The sequence below is a fragment of the Hypomesus nipponensis genome, chromosome 9 (assembly GCF_054491055.1).
Source record: "Hypomesus nipponensis isolate SF chromosome 9, ASM5449105v1, whole genome shotgun sequence".
NCBI lineage: Eukaryota > Metazoa > Chordata > Actinopteri > Osmeriformes > Osmeridae > Hypomesus > Hypomesus nipponensis.
In genome coordinates this window covers 25,340,818-25,357,679 of record NC_140369.1, presented here as the reverse complement: position 1 = coordinate 25,357,679, position 16,862 = coordinate 25,340,818, and the positions used below count along the sequence as shown (strand labels likewise).

General features: G+C 45.6%; 2 protein-coding genes and 1 long non-coding RNA gene across 4 annotated transcripts in view; 2 read left to right on the top strand and 1 right to left on the bottom strand.

Moving 5' to 3' along the window:
- The window catches only part of LOC146273964 (NACHT, LRR and PYD domains-containing protein 3-like), a 184,679-nt gene that overhangs the window by 58,478 nt on the left and 109,339 nt on the right, over positions 1–16,862 (top strand). The window lies entirely within an intron of this gene.
- LOC146273970 (uncharacterized) lies at positions 2,751–7,759 on the bottom strand. The gene is made up of 7 exons (XM_084705239.1): positions 7,754–7,759; positions 7,407–7,594; positions 7,247–7,283; positions 4,757–6,971; positions 3,406–4,526; positions 3,177–3,282; positions 2,751–2,986 (listed from the first exon to the last, which is right to left on the bottom strand). Exons 1-7 carry the CDS (start codon positions 7,757–7,759, stop codon positions 2,844–2,846), a joined length of 3,816 nt encoding a protein of 1,271 aa, XP_084561365.1. The 3' UTR covers positions 2,751–2,843.
- Positions 14,662–15,664, top strand: LOC146273969 (uncharacterized). Its single transcript, XR_014766547.1, has 3 exons — positions 14,662–14,735; positions 15,089–15,112; positions 15,245–15,664. It is a non-coding gene; the product is annotated as an uncharacterized LOC146273969 (long non-coding RNA).

Genomic DNA, 16,862 nt, shown 5'->3' with positions numbered 1-16,862 from the left:
AGTGACTTGTTCAACAGAGTCCACTCTGAGTGTTCAGTTGCTGCGGTAAAATGCAGAAAAAATGTATCTATTACTGAAAAACCTTCTAAAATAACAGTCCACTGAAGAGTGAGGGTTCAGGGTTGCTGCAGTAAAAAGCAGAAAAACGAAGGAAAAATATCTCTCTAACTGAGAAACTTGCTTAAATGCCAGCCATGTAAATGTAATGATAGTTCAAATATTACTTAAATGCCCTTACTTCAAACATGATTAAGTTCGTAATTCGTAGTTGTTCAACATAAAATAAACAGTAGTGTCTCACAGTCACATTTCCTCCACATAAAGCAATAGCGCTCAGTCAGAAGTGTGTGTGTGTACATGTGTGTGTGGTTAGAACATGGAAGCATGAAATAAAGCTGGTGTGATTTGTGCTGTCACATCCTCATTCGATTCACTTGTGCTAACCCTCCCCACACAATTCAGTCAAGACACTTGCTTAATTATTTGACAATTTGTTGATGACCACAGACATGGAAACAGCTTTGACTTTAGTGGAGTAGAGGGGAGGCACTCCCTGTCTCTAAAAAATATGAGGTTGTTACAGAACAACGGTCAAACGCCACTCGGCCATCGAAAACAAAACTAAGAATAACGGTGCGTGTCCACTGCAGCGGAGCGGAGGCTTCCAATCCATTTTCTATGAAACCGGGCGTTGACGCTGGTGTAGGGCATTGTGGGAGCGTACGCGAGCGTCAACGCCCGGTTTAATAGAAAATGGATTGGATGGAATCGCCGCTGTGGTGGACACGCACCGTTGACTCCACAACGAAGTCAGAGACAGCTCCGCTTATATGGCCATGCTAATGAGTTAAACACAATACAGGTGCGTCTTGTGATGCATCGGCCCTCAGACGCCGTGCGGTCCGTGACATGGGCTTCATCATTTTGTAAAAGACGACCTCTCCCAGCTGTAAACCTGTTGTTTATCAAATAATTGCTCACTGATATCAACACAAAAGGCTTTCCTAAGCGCATTTTCAGAGGTCCTCTCTCCTCGGTGTTTGGAGACTGAATGAGTCAGATGTCATGAAGTACAAAGATGGTGTTCAAGTGCTCCGAAATTGTTTAGACAGCAAGGGGGAGATGGGGATGGCTGCAGGCAGCAGCTCAATGGTAGCCTACAACATGGAGTAAGTGAAGTTGTATCCTTGTGGCATTTTAATAAGCAGCAATTCAGTGATGGATCCCCTCCTTCAGAGACGGTCGGTGAAAGAGGGGGCCAGAACACAGGGTAAAGATCCTTCCACCATTTCCACAGCAATTTTGCACTACGCTGCCCGATTTCATATATTTTTGTATCATTTTATATTTATATATATTTGATATCTCACATTGTTTGATTCTTTAGTACATTGTTTAGCTCTTTAGAATATTGTTTAACTGTTTAGTAATATAGGGGTAGCCTATATCAGACATATTTGTATTAAACTGTTTAGTTAAAAGATGCATCTGTTTTCAGTCTCTTCCTATCATTAGCTCACTCCTTGTTACCAGGTGGATCTGGGGAGGTTAGGAAGTGATGTAACTTTCTAGCAGAAAGTTGGGTTCGCGATTCCCGGACGGTGCAGGGTAGATGACAGTGCGTGGTGGTGTCCAAGGAATCTAGCTGAGAAGATGTTTGGATTTGTGTGTGGTCGTGTTCAAAGTCGAACTATTGAAGTGCCACTACCGTATTTTTTACCTGTATTTTGTTTGGGTTTATTTTCTTTTGGTTATAGCTTTTATCGCAGGCTAGAGGCTAGAAGGCATACATACTGTGCACTGTAATAAAGAAAATAACACTGCAAGCAAAGCAGTGTAGCATTTGTAGTTTTTATTTTAAAAGTACTAACTATAAATATACCAACCCACACATTGTTTCCGAAACACAATCACAGTTGAAACAACACAGCCTCAGAACATGATGTCCCAAAACTCTTTCCCCCAGGTGATAAGAACTCATGCAGCAATTCTTTCCAGATCAGGAATTCATTAAACTCGAACTCTACAAGTGGTCACCTGAAATGTCTGTGGCTCTCTCTGCCTCTTTCTCTTTTTCTCACCCTTTCTCATAGCTCTGTTCTTTGAATGACAATAATGTCCTATTCTCAAGTGTGAATTTCGTTAGCAGATCACGTTTTGTGATCATTCCAAAAAAGGTCAAATGGTTCTGGTTCATTTTCTGTGCTGTGTGTGTGTGTGCAATCCAATATACTGCAAACCGGATCAACTGCTCCAAAAATACAAGTTATCAAACAGAGTGGCTCACACACCATAAATCAATATCTGGCACGAAGGAACCAGCACAGTTTGTGACTGTGTGTGTCTCTGTGTGTGTATTAGGTAAACATGTGTGAGCAGAGGCAAGCAAGACCACTTGGAACAAAGAAGAACGGTGGTGTGTTTCAATCTAATCATTACAAAAGAAGGCTCTTTTTAAATTGGGGGATAATAACAACTATTCTAAACTAAGTCAAGTAGCCTTCTTAAAATATGTAGTTTGGTCATGTGTATTTAAAAGTTTTTGAAAAGCTCATGTTTAAGGTAACTTTTACACTGATGTAAAGTGGTTTTGTACAATGACTCTAACACATGCTAATCAGCCTCTCTGTATGGCAGCAGTCCTGACATAGTGATGTCACAACCTTGTACACAAACAGCTTAAACGATTACAAAGGAGATATAAACGAAGGTCCAGTGGTTTTTATTGGAATATAAAAAAAAAATGGTTACACTTTCTGAAGAAGAGGGAAGTAACTACAGTTGTTGCCGTAGTGACAGGTTCTCTTTCTCTGCCAGACAGTTGACTAAGCAGGTGGCGTTCTCTACTGGTGAATATTCTTCACGCAGCCAAAGCAGAAAGCCCTGGAGAGAGCTGTAGTGATCCCCCGGAAGAAAGATTTGAAAGACTTTTTCTTCTTCTTCTTCTCCTTTCTTCCAGCAATGGAGGACTCACCAAGGCCTGGACCTGGACAGGAAACACCATCACACAACAAGGTATGACATCACACAGAACTTCAGCACTGTGACCTCTCACTTAAAAATAGTGTGTGTGCATATCTGTATGCCTGTGTGTGTGTGTGTGTGTTTGTGTGCAAGTCTGTGTGTGTGAAATGGTGGGAGAGCCTAAATGAGCAAAAATGCAGTCAGGATCTCACGTTCAGCGCTAAGGGGAGAAACTTTGTTTGTCTTGAATATTCTGCTTGTCTTTCTTCCCTTGGCAGCCACATTCTGTCCATCCTTAAAGCAAGTCTTCTCTTTCTTCTGGGAAGTGAGAGCAAAGACACACAGATTCATTGAGATTGTCACATGTCGTCCTTTCTCATCGCTGACTCAGCTCAGGTCAGTTCTACCTTGTGCTAGTGTGTGGTGTTGTTTTCAGCTTACCAGTGTGAACCATCTCTGGAGGACGGGGGTGTCGGTCTGTCCCAAATGATGTCCCTCTGGGCTGGGGGCCTGATCCATGGAGCCCCTGGAGGTGGAGGAGCTGGTGGAGGATTTGGAGGATGAAGGAGAGGAGAGAACAGAGGTGGAAGAAGAGGAGGAGTAGCAGGACCAGGAAGTGGAGGAGGATGAGAGGCAGTAGGCGAGTCTGCTGGCCTTTTCCAAGCCAGCAGACTCCATCTCAAGTCTTTCATCCAAGCTTCTGTTGCATGTGAAGGGGCTGGAACTTCCACCGGCCTTTTCCAAGCCAGCAGAGTCCTCTGCGCTCTCCTTCTCCTCACAACCTGTTTCCAAATCAGGGGTCTCACCCGACACGGCAGAAGGGCGCCAAAACTCGGCGTGACGGCAGATCACCGTGGCGACGTTCTCGGCCATGCAGACGATGCCTGCCCCTCCCTGGAGGGCGGAGTGGACCTGGGCCCTGTTGCTATCGGAACAGAGCATCAGCTCAGCGTAGGTCGCATCAAACATGGCATCTAGGGCGTCGGCGCCACCGAAGAGTGGGTTCTGGGGTTCGTGCTCCAGGACAAGGCCGATCCCGGCCTGGTTCCAGAGAAACCAGCTCACGTCTTGGAAGAGGACAGACTCTATCTCCGAGTTGGTGGGGGTGAAGCAGGAACGAAGGGGCCCCTGGAGGGCCAGGCGTCCCACCAGCCTGTGCAGCAGGTCATGCAGGGTCTGGTGGTGCAGGGCGCTGGGCCGGGGGGGCGTCAGGACCTTCTCCTGGATCAGAACCTCCCCGGGCTGGAGGGAGGGGGTCTCAGAGGGGCTCACGGGTAGGGAGGGATGATCCTGGACCTCCTCAGGGACGCCTGCAGCTCCAATATCTTCATCCTTCTCTTCTTCCTCCATCAATGCACCCTTGGCAATTGTCTGGCAATCTGACCCTTCTTCCTCTTCGTGGAAATCATCAGGGTAGTCAGCGTTTTTGTTTTCATCTATCTCAGGCTGTCCTACTTGCTGGCTGGTGAGACCTGACTCTGGATCGAGATTTCCGGTTGTCACTTCCTGGTCTTCAGAGGAGGAGCTGGCTAGGTTACAGACCCTGGCTTCAACATCAAGGCCTGGCACAAGAAAACTAACTTTTAACTACACTATTACTATTATAGCGATTAACCTTACTTTTCTCATATCATATTTTGTCTGTTAACTACAATACTATTATTACAGTTATTTACTTGAACTACACTGTCATTCAGCAGATCTCAATACTTACAAATTTTTCTTACAATCGCATGTCTTACAAAAGCATAGTTACCATTTTTTATATCTAAAGGTAAAAACAATTCTCTACCTTTGCGGACAACAACCATGTTTTCTTGTGGGTCGTTGCGTGTCTTGTAGAGGTCACTTCCCGCCTGGGTAGTCAACACCTCACAAATGGCCTCCAGCGCGCGCCTCTGATCCTGGCTGTCGGAGGGCTTCAACCTGCTCTGTGATCTCCTACTACCCTCAACCCCATGCCTGGGGCCTGGCGTCATCCCTCGGGACCAGTCCAGGGAGGGACAGTCACTGCTGTCACTGCTGCTGTCACTGCTGCTGTCACTGCTTCTGTCACTGCTGCTGTCACTGCCGTCCGAGGACGCATCGCTGCAGGATGCCCGGTGGTCGTCCGTGAGGTCTTCTTCACCCAGAAGGTTCCCCATCAGGCTCTTGAAGGCCGTCTGGAAAAAATTGTACAGCAGAGGGGTGAACAGCTCCTGGTCCAGACGTTCCTTGTCCTCCAGGTTCTGGAAGTTGGGCTCGAAGCGACAATGGGGTGTCGAGGGGAGTCGTCCCATCCGGGTGTCCAGGAGAAGCTGATAAATGCAGTTAATCAACTGCTCGGAGAAGTGTTGGATCCTCCCCTGGAACATCCTGGTGCACATGCTGTGGGATGCCAGCAGGCGGCCCAGGTCGTACTCCTCCTGGTCGAACGATTTGACAGAGGAGCCTCCATCGCGTTTGTCGTCGTCGTCAGGGGAGGATCTGGAGGCCAAGTGGGCCATCCGCATGATGATGTCCAGCATGTTTTCAGCGGTGAGGCTGAGGTCTTGGCAGCTGGCAGCACTGCTAGCCTCGCTCCAGGCGCTAGTGCTCCTGGAGGAGGGAGGGGCGGTCTCCTCCTTCTTCTCAGGATCCTCCTCCTCCTGCTCCTCCTTGCTAGCAGAGCTGCACTCCACTGATCGCTCCTGCCGGGTGTCAAGAGGGAGGCATTCCTGATTCCTGCTGCTCCTCCCACTGTTTCTGCTGGCTTCCAGGTTCCTCCTCCTCCTCAGGGCATCCAGCTCCACGGCAACGTCTCCTAGCAGGCTCTGGCTAACACACTCCACCACCATGGTGAGGGTCTTACTTCCAGGCTGCAGGAAGTCAGCCACCTCCACTTGCCCAATCAGCTGCTGGGCTGCGTGGAAGTTCTTCAGGACGTTGTGGATCACGTTGCAGGCCGTGGCCACGCTCTGGACCAGGGAGGCCTCGTAGGCCTCTTGGGGCTGGTCCAGGGAAGAGCCTCCTTCTGTGGGCTCCATCTCCTGGAGGAAACCCCCCACCATCCTCACCAGCTCCAGCTTCTCCTCCGTGGGGACCACGCCCGGGCTCTGGAACAGGGCGTGGCGGGCCAGGATTCCAGAGAGGCTCTCCTTCAGGGAGCAGAGGGTCGGTGATGTCACGCGGCTGGGCGGAGCCATCGCCTTCTCCATCTCTTCTGCCTCCGCCACACTGCCAGTGAGGAAGGAGGCCATCTCCATCCTCTCCCTTGTGTCGGCAGACGACGGGGGCCACGGGGACACCAGCTCATTGATGGCATCGGTGTGACTGTTGGCGAGGACCTGAATCTTCTCCTTGGCGTCCTGCCAGGCGTTGTTTATCAGGTCCTGGGAGATGCTGGTCACATGGCAGTCTGACAGCAAGCAGCCGGGGTGGTGGAGTGCAAACTTCTCCAGCACCTCTCCCATGACAGACTCGTAGAGCTCCTCCACACAGGCTGACACCTTGTCCTCTGCATCGTGCTCTTGTTTATCCATCACTGCCTGCACCTTCAACAGGATCTCTGCCACAGTGAGGGATGCCATGGCGAGGACGTCCTCCTCCGTGGGCCTATCAGAGTCCAACATCGGAGGCCTGCCACCCAGCAGCCTGCCCTGGGGCCTGGATCCCTGCCCTCCTATCAGCAGAGGGTGGAACCTCTCTGAGATCATTCTCAGAACGCCCTGGGGGACGTAGGGCTGGGTGGAGCCAAGAAAAGAGGCCTGGTCCTGGGGAGAATCAGCAGGGTTGAAACATACCATCCCAGTCAGAGAGCCAGTGACAGGCCTGGCTGGGGACAGCAGCTCTGCAAAAGAAGACCTGTCGCTCTGGGAGTCCCAACTGCTGTAGGAGATGGCGGCGGACAGCGGGTGGCCATCTTGGTTTTTGCGGATGTGGAGAACCTGGTAAAGGGCCATGGCAGGCAGGACCACCCCTTTGGTCACCTTGAGAACCCACTCCATGACCTCGTCCGAGCACTCCTGCAGCTCAGCTACGCTCTTGTTCTTGGAGGGAGGGAGGGAGGGAGGGAGGGAGGGAGGGAGGGAGGGAGGGAGGGAGGGAGGGAGGGAGGGAGGGAGGGAGGGAGGGAGGGAGGGAGGGAGGGAGGGAGGGAGGGAGGGAGGGAGGGAGGGAGGGAGGGAGGGAGGGAGGGAGGGAGGGAGGGAGGGAGGGAGGGAGGGAGGGAGGGAGGGAGGGAGGGAAATGTCATGTGGCAATACAGATACATGTGGTGATTGTCAGACTGAGTAAAAGGAATTCACGTAAACATTTTATTTACCTTTCTCAACAGAACCCTGTTGATGATTTTCCAATGACTGTAACGAGAACAAGAACTGACGTTTGACGTCACTTTACAGTAAAGTACAACTGACGACACATCGTAACATTATGCTGAACAGGACACTAGTCTAAAGGGGAGCGTTTGAAGGAACACTCACGGGTGTGACATCATGACCTCCAACAAAGAAAGCTTGTCCCTGGTCTCCTCCAATGACAGAAGACTGGGCGTGGTGTCCCGGGTCACGGGGTCATTCAAGGTTGGAGGTGGAGAAGAACCTGGAGACTGTGCCTCAGGTCGGCATGGGGGCAGAGGTAGAGACGGAGGTGGAGACGGAGGTCCAGTCACCTGCACGCAAGAAAAATACTTTAGTCACAGAAAAATAGCAAGTCACAGTAACAGAGCCAGTATCAAAGATATAGGAGAGGCTGAGGAAGATGGAGAGGAGGGGAGGAGCCTGGCTGGAGTCTGTAGTACCAGGGAGGTGGATTAGGGCCTTCTACTCACCACCATGCCTAGTCCTACCAACTCGTCAGCCAGGGTTGAATGATAAGCTGCTCCAGCGTCCTCCACAACCCTCAAGGACTCTGCCAGGGGCCCCTTGTTGGCCCCTGTATCCTTCTCAGCTTCTGCAGCCTTCCTGGCAGCCTTGCTCTTGCGGCTGGGCTCCGGACATCGAGGAGGCTTTAGCACCAAGTTCTGACATGATTATCTTGTTATTATTGCACTTCTACATTAGCATATTATATTTGGGATTATGTTGATAGTAGCTGGTAAAATACAGACTCCCTTGGCTCCACCCACTGAAACACTGTTAGACTGTTGCACTTCTGAACCTTTATTATCTACTGTATGCTTGTATGTTGCTTTTGATCAATGTGAACAACATGAACAAAGTGTCAAATGTGTTGAGTCTCTCCAGGTATGTGTTCCTACCTGGAGGGGCTTCTGATCTTCTGAGAACATGTCATGTGGCAATACAGATACATGTGGTGATCAGACTGAGTAAAAGGAATTCACGTTAACATTTTATTTACCTTTCTCAACAGGACCCTGTTGATGATTTTCCAATGACCAGGGGCAACGCCAGGAATTTTGGGCCCCATGAAAAAGAAAATATATATTAATATTTTTTGATCATTTCTATTAGTTTTTCTATTTTTTGGGGCCCCTGTCAGTCAGGGGCCCTTAAAATCGTCCTAACTTTTCCCCCTGTACGGCGCCCCTGTCAATGACTGTAACGAGAACAAGAACTGACGTTTGACGTCACTTTACAGTACAGTACAACTGACGACACATCGTAACATTATGCTGAACAGGACACTAGTCTAAAGGGGAGCGTTTGAAGGAACACTCACGGATGTGACATCATGCCCTCCAAAACAGAAAGCTTGTCCCTGGTCTCCTCCAATGACAGAAGACTGGGCGTGGTGTCCCGGGTCTCGGGGTCATTCGAGGTTGGAGGTGGAGAAGAACCTGGAGACTGTGCCTCAGGTCGGCATGGGGACAGAGGTAGAGACGGAGGTGGAGACGGAGGTGGAGAGGAGTATGTACTCTCCCTTCCATCTGGTGTGGCTCTGCAGCCCAGGGGCCCGAGTGTTTCAGAGGCCGATGCTCTGATTGGTTCCACTGGGCGAGAGGAACTTTTGATTGGTGGAAGAACACCTAGAGGAAGAACAGAGTCACAATTTGATTGGTGGATCCCTTCTCTTGACAGAAAGTGATCATTTAAATGTTGATACATGAATGAACAAAGACTCACAGTAGCTGGTCTGGGGGATGGGAAGCATCTTCGCACCACCAGTCACCTTAAGGCAAGAAACAGACTTAGCAAGGCACAGTAACAGAGCCAGTATCAGAGATATTGGAGAGTCTGAGGAACATGGAGGGGAGGAGCCTGGCTGGAGTCTATAGTACCAGGGAGGTGGATTAGGGCCTTCTACTCACCAGCCTGCCTAGTCCTGCCAATTCTGACATGATTATATTGTTATTATTATTGCACTTCGAGATTAGCATATTGTATCTGAGATTATGTTGATATTAGCAGGTCAAATACAGACTCGCTTTGCTCTACCCACTTAAACACTGTTGGACGTATGCACTTCTGAACCTTTATTATCTACTGTATGTTTGTATGTTGCTTTTGATCAATGTAAACAACATGAACAAAGTGTCAAATGTGTTGAGTCTCTCCAGGTATGTGTTCCTACCTGGAGGGGCTTCTGATCTTCTGAGAACAGCAGGGCAGGAAGCTTCAGTTCAGCTCCCAGCGCTGGCCAACAGGGCCCGGGGCTGTAGGTAGGGAGACGAGTAGGCTTGACAAGCACGCACATACACGCACACACACATACACACACACACGCCAAGTAAATACACAGACGTATGAAAACACACGCGCACACAAACTTTGTAAGGAGGAGTGAGAAGGGGGCTAGCGGCGAAATACGGCGATTGTCTTGAACAGAGATTATTTTATTGTTTTTCGAAAAAGAAATGTTACTTTTACATATGAAATATGACTTTAAAAGGTCTACAGTTTTAGGGTAGGCTATTTGTGAAACACAACTGTCAAACGCAAAAGTAGCCTACTGAAACAATTTGGAAAAATCTAGTATTTTCGTCGATGTCTATCGACAGTCTAAATTGTTTAGGTTTACCGGACTTACCTTCTGTTTCAGCCGCTGAAGTTTTTTATGTTTTGGGATGTCATCCATGTTTCTTTAAAGATGAAAATCTAGGAAATACTCAAATAAATATACATTTTCCACATTAAATGTACATTTCCACTACACTTTTCAACGAGAAAAAAAGTAGACGCGGTTCGGTTCGCTCCTTGCCTGCTGCATCAATGACTCATTTAATTTTGTAAAGTTCTTATAAATTTGTAAACCACGTCACAATCCCTGTCTGCCCGATTACGTCATAATATGTCTATACACCGTGGAGAGGGCCATGTCATCCTAAAAGTTACTTTTTTGTCATCAATAAACCCAGTTTTCTTGCCATCTATATGTTTCGTGCCGCATTGGCGCCACCTAGAGGCTGTATGAATAAATGAACCTGTGGGAGTATGTCCCGGGCCCAATAGACAGAAATAAACAACCCTTCCTACTCATTTTAAGTATTGGTTAAGTTATTATCAGCATTAGGCCTACTGTCTATACAGACAGACTTCAGCCCCCACACCACACATAAGAGATATGCTCAAGAAGTGCTATTGTAGCACTTGAACAAGTGTTGGCTGAACTGTCTAAAACAGTAGTAGAATTGTTCTAATATATGTTTAGTTGATTTAGTTACATTGGATTTAATTGTCTGTACATCTCCGCCAAAAGGTGGCGCTGGTGCGGACGAGATACAGAAAAAAAGAGAGCACGGCACAGGTGGAGTGGTTCGAAAAATGCTTTTCTTCAGTTTGGCAGTTGAAAGTATTACTGTGCTCTGAATGTTGCTGTATGTACCTGTTGGAGGTAATAAAGAGCTCAACTTTTCTACACCCAAGTGTCTTGGAGTGGTGTAACATTTAGGAGGTCCTAACGAGATCTTGATTGCCTCACGGAGAAAGACTGAAAAAGACCGGTGAGATGGTGAAGTGTGCGAGAGCGAGAGGCTAATGCTAAGTGAAAAGCTACGGTCAAGCTAGTACGACACGGACCGTTTTTTGCGTAATTTTCAGTTAAATCTAATAAACAGGCATAGCTGCAAACATGTCAGAGCATCGCGAAGATTTTCTGTTGAATTTACAACAGAAATTATGCGGACTTCTAGTGAACGAACTGCTAAGAGTATGTGAACTGTGTGGCATTACCGAAGAAGAGAAAGCTATTTCGAGCAGGGGCCGCCGAGCTCTGGTTAAGCTCATTGTTGATTTCTGCGAGCGCAACGAGTTTTTACAAAGCGAAGATGAAGGCATGTCTGTGCTTTTAGAGTTGAACGATACACTAGATTCGTTGTTAGAAGCAACCCAGCTAACACATTACGTTGCGGCAACGTTGCCAGTAGGTGCTCAGTTGGTAACCCGCGACGTTACCTTCTGGCAACGTCGTGGCAACGTTACAAAGGCCATCGTTTGTGGCGGCGGGAGCAGCGTCCTTGTCGTTACCGACGGGCGTGGAAGCGGCAGAGGAGACGCGCATGGAGCGGTCTGCAGCCCAGAGGGAGGACCACGGACCGTCAGTGGATCAGGCACCGTCACCGTGGTTGTCATCGCTGGAGCACCAAAAGGCGCCGAGGACAACGTTGGACAGTGGGACTCAGCGCAAAGGACGAGCCTCCGCGAGCAACAGCTGTTGCATGGCATCTTCAGGCGGATTTAGGAAAGATTTCCTCATAAATGGTCATGTGGGTGAGTCTACATCCAAAGACACCCTGAGCTTCAGTAGCCTTGAGCATCAGATTGAAAGTGGCTTAAGAAAGGGCTACCCTGAAACTGAAGTAGTAGAGGCTGTAGTCCTGGACTGAAGCTAAGGAGCTATTTAGAAGGAAAAATAGATCTCAGCTTGACCAACCTAAGACAAATCTTAAGAGCCCATTATGCAGAGAAAAACTACAGGCTGCATTCAGGGAAACTTGAGTTTTTCGTGCTCAAGTGGGCCGTTACAGAGCGCTTTAGAGACTACTTGTTTTATGCCCCCTCAGTGACAGTCTATAGTGATAACAATCCTGTAACCTATGTTTTAAGTACAGCCAAACTAAATGTGACAGGACACAGATGGGTTTCCGAGTTGGCTGACTTTAACATAACGCTCAAATACCGACCTGGAAAAAGCAATGTGGACGCAGACTTCTTGTCCAGAACACCTGCCAGTATGGACTTGTACATGTCTGAATGCACCGAGCAGTGTTCACCTGAAGTGTTAACTGCAATAGTTAGTGTAAAATGTAATACTTATGCTATTGGTAACAACTCAACAAGGTCATAAGCTATGTGCTTGTCTGAGTATTGGGTACAAAGTGATTGTATCACCTTTTGGTTCAATAGTATTGTATAAAGTGAACTTGCACTGTGAAACATTCTATTCTGCTCATATGGTATTTCGTTCAGGTCACATGAAAAGTACATCTTTTGGTTCAAATTGGTATAAAATACTTAGCTAGTGTTGAGGACAACATTTGTTTAGCAGGGGAGGATTGTAGCACTTGAACAAGTGTTGGCTGAACTGTCTAAAACAGTAGTAGAATTGTTCTAATATATGTTTAGTTGATTTAGTTACATTGGATTTAATTGTCAGTACATCTCCGCCAAAAGGTGGCGCTGGTGCGGACGAGATACAGAAAAAGAGAGCACGGCACAGGTCGAGTGGTTCGAAAAATGCTTTTCTTCAGTTTGGCAGTTGAAAGTATTACTGTGCTCTGAATGTTGCTGTATGTACCTGTTGGAGGTAATAAAGAGCTCAACTTTTCGTGGTGTAACACTATACGTACAATACCATGGTCGTACTCAAATACTGCTTAAAAATACTGCTTCCCAATAACAAGCAACTGAATAGAGTTGTAACAGTAATATAATAAAAGTAATAATGATTGACATTTAATCGATTGAGACCCGTGCTCGACAGATTGGTTGGTTAAACAGGAAATGTGCAAGGATATTTACTTTGCGTTTGACCTTGTCTAATAGGCCTTCCTCATCTGAGGATTAGCTGGAACTATCATGTGATGTCCACTCGATATGATTAACGATACTGAACACTGCATTCACAATCCATGTACCCTTCGTTCTTTCATTTTTCCGTTTAAAAACCAAATCCGAAAAAACGAAAAGATATGTTGTAAAACCAGAATGGAAAAACAGAAAAAGAACGGAAAAAGAACGACAGAAATCACTAGTTCTGCAGCGGTTTTTCTGTTTCAAAACCAAAAGGGAAAGAGAAAACAGAAAATCAAGGCATATAAATTCACTTCAAGTTTGGTTTTCCCCATTAATGGAATGCGTGGAACTTTTTCCGCCAAAATCACAGTCCTATTAACGACTATGCTGCTGAAAACGACATGTAAGCAGCCTAACTTTAGCAAATTAAATTGTGTCATTACATAGGCCTATGCATGCACTGAAGGACCGACGAATCAGCGTTAAGCATATTCCTCTTCTATTTAAAAAGGGTGTCGTAATCTAAATCCCATCCCCTACCATGCCAAATACATGGGCCATATGAAACACATGGACCAAAATGAAAAAATGTGCATGTTTGGGGCCACCCACGTGGCCAGAATTGTGGCAAATGCAACCATGCCCATTAAAAATAATTTGATTATTTATGATGAGGTGTAGAGGTGAGTACTATACTATGCAAGGCAAAAGTAATATTGTTTCTCTTAACAAAGGAGCACATAGGGATGATTGACAGCTCACCCCATTTCTGCTTTGTAGAACATTTTAGCCCTGCTTACCTGTCATCACATGCTTCAGTGCTGCAGAGAATCTCACCTATTCCCCTTTCTCCTCCATGTCACTATATCTAAACTCACATTACCCTTTATCCACAGGGGGTGTCTGCGGACATCACACAGTACCCCTCTCCGCAATTAGGCACCCTTTTAGGCATTGGCCAGCTACCAAGCCAGACATGCTTAGTATCAACGCTCCATTTAAAACATTCTCTTTAGCGCTCCCTATCAAGCACTGAATTAGTGAATTTGAAATTGTGTTTTGCAAATTAAATGTATCTTCAGTATGTCTGGTCTATGCATTGTATATCATTGAGTCTAATGCATTTAATGGATTTGTGTATGACTGTTGCACCAACTGGACATGTTATATTAACATATACATTCGTTCCAGATGTGCAGTAGTCAACAATGGGATGTGGGACCAGGTAAGGGTCGACCATGGAATGGAGTTTTACCTGTGCCTGTACATGCAGGAATGCCCCGAAAAAAAAGAAGCCTTGCAGCCATCTTGAACTGCTTTAGATGCGCCTGCACCTCCACATTTCCACCAGAATTCCACAATCAAAATATTACAATAACGAAACAATCAAAAACTTCAAACAAGTTTGTTTTGGGGTTTTTCCGATTTGGTTTTGAAACGGAAAAATGAAAGAACGAAGGGTACACGGATTATTCACCTACTGATTTGTTTGTTTTTTATGACAGAACTAATTATTTTTGTCGATGTTTTTCAACAGTCTAAATTGTTTTATTTACTTTAGGTTTACCAGACGTACCTTCTGTTTAGGTCGCCAAAGTTGTTAATGCTTTGGGATTTCATCCATGTTTCTTTAAAGATGACAAACGAGGAAGAAAATGGGTAATACTAAAATAAATGTACATTTCCACTACACTTTACCAACGAGGAAAAAGTAGAATCAAACGCTTTTCGCTACTTGTCTACAGAGCATCAATGACTGATTTGATCGTGTATCGAGTTCTTATAATTTGGTAAAGCGCGTCACAATCCCTGTCTGCCCCATGACGTCATGATGATATGTCTATACACCATGGATACCAAGCGCCGTCTCTCCTGAAACGATGCGTTTTAGACAGAAAGGTGACATTTCTATTTGATCGATAAACCAAGTTTTCTTGCCACCTGTTTCATGTTGCAATGGCGCCACCTAGAGGCTTTATGAATAATGCTCTTAAACTAGCAGCGTTATTGTTGCCTACTTGAAGGACTTCAGAGAATAACAAAACCATGTTTCGTTTAGTGTTGGTAATTCATATTAAGTATTTTGTGCACAAACTATCATCTGAAGTAGTGGGGTGTGGAAAAAACAGGTTTCTCAACAGGGGGTGTAGACCATACATGTATAACATATGTTATTCATTTGAAAGAATATTGTGTGTGGTATTATAACCATGTCATCAATACAAAGTGGATAAACCAGCTATATTTTCCAGGTATAGGGAGCTTTGCAGTCGAAGGTAATCAGCCAGACAACCTCCTTATACCTCCAATCACTGTCTTGTAAAACTTAGAGCAACAAAGCAGCACTACAACTAGGAGCGCGTCACAATAGTGTTTGTAATCCTTCTTGTAATGATAACCTTTTACAGGCTGTCAGGCTGTCTGTTCACAGAGCAAGGCTGTGCTTCTCTGGCCTCAAACATCAAGTTAAACTCCCTGAAATCCTCCCTGAAAAAACGTGTAACAACTGAGTAACAATGACATGCAGAAGGACATTGGCATGACGCTGCTCTCTGCTGACACCACCCTCATTGGGCTCATCTCTGGCGGGGATGAGTCTGATTACAGGTTATCTGCACACCTTTCACATCACATTCACTGAGCCCCTCTGTCCAGGGTTTGGGGTTAACCTTGATTTCTCAGTGTCCCTGTGCCAGGTAGAATAGCCTCCTGTGTCCAGAAAGAACACCTGAGTCTTCAGGGAAGTCACACTCCTGTTCGAACACACCTGGGGCTTGATTGTGTGTTTCATTTGGATCATGACTGCACACACACACCAACACACACACACTCACATTCTCACAGATGAAAGCCAATCACAAGCAGGTGTAGCTGGTATTATAATTGCTTTCTCATAATATTAGTAAATATTGTTGTTAAATGTTTATCTTGTTTAATTGTCAACTGTTAACTGTCTCTATGGTCAACTGAATGTCATTTACAACTAAAGAGTCTCCTTACTTACAAAATGAGAACAATTTAAATGTTTTATCCAGTATAATACAAGACATGCTGCATCTAATTACGTAGATAGAAATTATTACTGTTGAAATTCTATTAATGTCTTTATAATAATCATATCACACTTCATTTAAGTCTTGTAACTTAAAAACATTTTATTTACAAGAACCTTCACTGTGAAAAGCAACAACATATTACATGTTGTAATATAACATTACAAACACAACTTGAGCATTACAAAATAATGCATTTTAGGTCAAGCTGACCAAATATTTTCAGTCCCAAGTCTACTTTAGTTTCGGGTTTAAACTTTACAACTTGCTTTGATAAATTGTAAGTACAATACAGGGCAGTACATGGTGAATACTTAACAACATGAATAAAGACAACCTAATCAAGAAAAAAAGATAAAATAACTTTATAGAACATTTTAGCATCTTAGCAAAACAGCTTTTTATTCTAACTTAATACTGGAGGCATTGGTACAATAGGCCTAAAGCAACAGACTATTGTCAAACCATAGTAACCCGCCAGATAAAACTGTCATTCTCAAGATAGCAACTCAGACATTTAATAGAGAAAAAATAATAAACAGTTAAAGTTCTCTAAAATCAAATGTCAAAAGTACAAACATGGTTAAATGGAAACCCAACAATGAAATAAATTTTTGTCCTGTCATTTTCACCAACTTTTTTAGCAAACATTTGCCACTTATCAATTAGACTGTTACTTCAGTAGCAAGCAGGGGTGCAACAATTCAACAAGCCCACGGTTCGGTTCGTTTTTTTGGGTCACGGTTTCGGTTTGGGTTCGGTTTTGTTTAGCAAAGTAGGGGGAAGAAAATAACATGACCATTTCTGTGTTCTCTCTGTATTTTCGGTTTATTTTCTGTATATCCGGTGAAGCGGGAGGTCCTGAGGCGCAGAAGGGGGGTGGACCCAGTAACTCAAAACGGGGGTTGGAGGAAACCAAAAAACTGAACACAAAAGAATACACTGCCTACATAGCTTCTCTGACAACACAAAC